Below are 5,047 nucleotides of genomic sequence, written 5' to 3' on the forward strand. Positions count from 1 at the left end.
TTCATATGGCAAAGACACTTTCCACCAAGCCTGATGTCAAACCTGAGTTTGAACCCCAGAAACGAAATGGAAAAAAAGAGTCAAGTCTAAATTGTCCTCTGACCTCCACAAATATGCCACGTCACATGTGCACCTGTAAACATGCACACACAGACACACTAATGCACTCACAGACACACTAATGCACACTCACATGCAAGCAGACAAACGTAAAAATCCAAAATGTAATAAAAATTAAAATGCTTTATGGAAAGTAAAAGAATAAGCAGCAGATATGGGCACCATGAAGGAAGGAAGGAGGTAAGGAAGAAAGAAAGGAAGGAAAGAAGAAGGAAGAAAGGAAGGAAGGAAGGAAGGAAGAAAGGAAGGAAGGAGGAAGGAAGGAGGAAGGAAGGAAAGAACTACATATTCTAGAAAAACCAAGAAACATACCCTTTCCTAGAGCCTCCAAATTGAAATAAAGTTTTCCATCACCATAACTATGTTGAATATCAGAACTCCAATACTGTAAAATGGAAAATTTCTTATATTGAAGCAGCAGAGTTTGTAGTACTGTGTTAGAGAAAGAACACAAAGATAATACGGAGTTCTTTTTTGGATTTTCAAATAAAAGATATGGGCTGACTCTTTGGACATCTCCACCTGAGAGGAGAGCAGCCTTACCAGTTTACAGAGAAAGACAAAGAATCCAGTCCTGATAAGACCTGATAGACTAGGGTCAGATGGAAGGGGAGGAGAAACTCCCCTATCATTGGGCTGAGGAAGGGGCATAGGAGAAGAAGAGGGAGGGAGGATGAGATTCAGAAGGGATATGGGAGGTAGCTACAGCTGGGATACAAAGTAAATAAACTGTAATTAATACAAAAAATTTAAAGTAGACAAAAGAATCACTGAACCCATAATTTAATGTAGGACTCTTGAACTTTACATCATGTTTTCAGTCACACCTGCTATCACGCAAAAGGGGGAAGTGTGCAGGCCCAGGGCTGTGTGTGCTGCAGGCAGCTGGTGAGACTCTCAAGGAGGTTTATGTTGGAGGCTGAAGCACTGTGGGAGGAGTACTATAATGCTGCTGACAGTAATAAACTGCCAGGTCTTCAGCCTGCACACTGCTGATGCTGAGAGTGAAATCTGTCCCAGATCCACTGCCTGTGAAGCGATCAGGGACCCCAGTGTGCCGAGTGGATGCCCAATAGATCAGCAGCTTAGGGGATTGCCCTGGTTTCTGCTGGTACCAGGACAATAAGTTCTTTTGGCTTTTAGAGCCTAAAAGACTCTGACTGGACCTGCAGTTGATGGTAACCTTTTCTCCTGTTGACACAGCCAGGGAGGATGGAGACTGAGTCATCACAATGTCTGCACAGGCACCTGCAATCAGGAATACACAATGAATATGCATACAGACACAAACACAGATTGTAAAACAGTTAAAATTTGTCATTTAACATCTTTGTACTATCATCTTGTTAGAGTATTATCAAGTTAGATATATTGAGACTGGCACACTTGTTTCTCATCTACAAAGAAGTGACTCTGCAAAGATTATAACATTTTGAGTTTCTCACCAGACACCCATAGCAGCAGGGATATGAGGACCTGGGTCTGTGACTTCATGTTGCTCCCCCTGCTGTCTGATGCAGTTCAGTTCTCTCTGCAAAGGCTGGTTTATAAATTCTCAGCAGCTGGGCTCGGCTGTAGGAGCCCATGCAAAGCAGTCAACAAATAAAAAAGCAAATGTCTGTGCAGTGTCTGTGAGTGTAGCAGGTGTCAATCAACCGTCAAAAATACTATTACAGGGAGCATGCACAATCACTGAAAAAGATTGCCTTACAGCTCTCAAACAGAAAAGTACTAAGTGCTCTAACAGTAGATCTGGGTTAAAATTCAAGACATTTAAATCAATTGACTTCTGTAGAAACCTTATTAGAGCTATCTCAGATTGACAGTTTTTGGATAATGATAGGCTATGTTAAAAAAATCACAACAAAAGAAACAGAGTAAGAAAACATGTCATAAAAGAAAGAAAGAAAGGAAAGAGAAGAAAAAATGAAGGGAAAAAAAAGAATTGAGGCTAAATGTGTTCAATACTACTCATCTTCAAAGCCATTCTTATACTGAAGGCAGAGAACAGGGCCTCAGACATTTGGGCTTTAGTTTCTTAGATAAACTAGGGCCTAAGTTGCATAGAGCAACCCAGAATTAACTCTGTTGATATCCTGGTGGACATTAATTTAAGACTGAGGTCAGAGGAACTTTAATCTCAAAGCAAAGGAAATCCAGCAAATACTAACAAGTATCTTCCCCACAACTTCAGGAAATTGAAAGAGGGGTCTAAATCTGGAGATACATAAAAGGAGAAAATACATTTTTTCATGAAGTCATTGCTATAGAGCAACACTGCCATGAGTTTTTGTTCAGGAAATAAAATGCTTTTGTAATTTAGAAACTAGCTGTTTTGAAACTGGGTTAAGATGGACTTCTGACTTCTGGATCAGGTGGGTCTCTCTAGAAGGGGGCACAGCCACCCTAATTTATGTAATGATCTTATAGAAACCAATAGAACACTGCATCAGTGATTGCTGCTATATAAATGGTGAAAAAGAAAAGTTTGTATATGTATAAAAAATCAATAGCGATAAGAGAAATCACAGAGTGTGCTAGGACTTCATATTATGGAACTCTGAAAATATATTTAAGAATAAATTGTAAAGCCAGAATTATGTGTAAAATATAAAAGAAAAACAAATAAATCAAATATCACTGCAAGGAGTGAAGATTCACATCTGTACTCCCAGAACTGAAGAGACAAAAGCAGAAGACTCAAGAGTTTAAGGCCAACCTCAGGTACTTACCAACTTCTGGGTCAATCTAATCTATACATGGAGACAATCTCTCAAAAACGTGAGTCATTAATCACCTGGTTACATTGCAGCTCATGGCATTATCTACCCAATACAAATTATTTATCTGATGTTAATGTTTAACGATTAAGCCACAAATATTATTGAAAAATAAATAAGCATTTATTCAATATGCATATCCTTATATTTTGAATTACATATATAATTTTATACATCTACTTCTCAGGTATAAAATGTTAAATAATTTCTGATGAGCACATGTAGATCTCCTCTGTAAACCTCTAACACAACATCCTATGATAGAGGTTGACTGTATGTGGATACAGGAAGTTCCTAATCTCAGGGTCAGACTATGACAGACAAGGAGCTCTGCTCCTGTCAGTGTCTACCAAGTTGTCATATGCCTTTGATCTTCACAAAACTTTACACTTCTCCTTGTGACAGCAGCACTGAGCTCAGACTCTGCTCTCATGAGGTTAACAGCTGTTCTATCAGATTGGACAAATGAAGACAGGGATCTTACAAATCCAAAGTTTCCATGGGCTTCTCACAGTATGCCAAGGGAGTGTATGCAGTCTAAAGAGATAAAAGTTTCAAGTTATATTATACACAATATAAAAAGCCCAACAGTCCTTAGCTACTTATCAAGTTTTCACAGTATATCCTGGTGCATTATATTCTATTGCCATTGATTAGAAATGGACAATAACCTTGCTCACTTAGCATAATACTGATAAATATGATTTCACCCTTGTAATCAGGAAGACTAAAGCTGATGGCCTTCAGCTCCTGGAACACAGAACCCTCTTCCATGGACACCACTGTATATGGAGGACCAGGGAATCTCAGATGCAAATTATCCTGAGACAGTACAAACCTGAATTTGGCTTTTCTGTTCCAGCACTTAGAATCTTTTATTCTCTGGATGAGTGGCTATGTCTACTCCATATATGTGACAAGTAATAGTACAAATAGAAATATTTTCAGTAACTCAGATAAAAAATTGACATAGGATTCTTAGTTAAAATCAGCAGCGTGGTACCAAGGACAAAGAAGTATATTCTTGCATTCCAGGAACAGGTAGGTGGTCATTATACAGAGTGACAGCCATGGACAAAAACTGTTCTGCTTTAGGAGCCTAGAGTCCACAGAAACTGCTTCTCTCTTGAGGGCCTGCACAGATTCTCTGAGTCAGTGGGGAGGGTGACCTGTCAGAGCTGAGTGTTCTTTGACACTTGTCCATTGATGTACTAAAGAGAAACACAACAGTGACCCTTCAAGTTCAACAGCTGTGGACAGCATCCTGGTAGGCAAATAGAGATGACGTGAGGGTCTTCTTTATAACATTTTTACGTCTGTAACTATTTTGTCTGGAAAAAGGCTGTGAACAAATTATGTACCTGGTGTTGGAGTTATGGATCATTGTCACCTACCATTTCTGATGGGAATCGAACAATTATTAGACAATTAGACAAATCTCTATCCAACAACAGCCTCTCAGTAAATAGAAATGATGGAGAATGAGGGAGATACATGAACAAATAAAGACCTATGTGCTGCTGAAGCCTCTGACTGGGGAAGAGAAGGGCAGTGGAAAGAGGGAGATGTGTAAATGATTCCCAAGGCTCCTTGTGAGTTGTAAAGTCTGTGGTTCTTTGAAACTAAGATAGAAAGGAAATTAGTTATACATGAACATAGCTTCATTTGATACAACTAGTAAGAGAAAATCATGGGAACAAGTCAGTGTTTGTATTTAATCTTACCCTCCTCTCTTCTTAGTTCAGGGTTTAGTGGGGATGCCATAATGATGCAAAATCCTATCTTCCTCTCTATCTTGCCTGGAGAGCTGGCAAGCTTCCATTTCCTGAAGAACCACATCAGTAAAAACAAGACTTTCAGGTTTATTGGGATGGGCCTTAATCTCTTTTTGTTGTGATAACTACACTGAAAAAAGCAAGCCAGGAAATTATGTTCTTTTTGGGGCTCATGGTTTGTCTGGAAACACAGTTCAAGCATACACCCTACTATACTGTGGAAGACAAACTGGAAGGAGCACGCAGCAGCTGCTCACATCACATACACAACTGAGAAGTAGAGTGCAGAATGCTAGAGCTCAGGCCACTTTCTCCATTTTATGGAGGTCAATATCCACATGCTGGGAACAGTCTTGCCCAGAGTAGTTATTG

At 39.4% G+C, this 5,047-nt stretch overlaps 1 gene segment (V, D, J or C); it reads right to left on the reverse strand.

Moving 5' to 3' along the window:
• Positions 1-1,048: 1,048 nt before the first annotated feature.
• LOC129672653 (immunoglobulin kappa variable 4-1-like) lies at positions 1,049-1,628 on the reverse strand (the record flags this gene model as incomplete). The annotated part of the segment is given in 2 exon segments: positions 1,049-1,368; positions 1,566-1,628. Coding segments are annotated over 2 exon segments (369 nt in total), but the record flags the coding sequence as incomplete, so codon positions are not given.
• Positions 1,629-5,047: the final 3,419 nt, after the last annotated feature.

Source organism: Psammomys obesus, unplaced genomic scaffold (assembly GCF_907164565.1).
Source record: "Psammomys obesus unplaced genomic scaffold, mPsaObe1.curated_primary_1811, whole genome shotgun sequence".
In the NCBI taxonomy this organism is placed as follows: domain Eukaryota; kingdom Metazoa; phylum Chordata; class Mammalia; order Rodentia; family Muridae; genus Psammomys; species Psammomys obesus.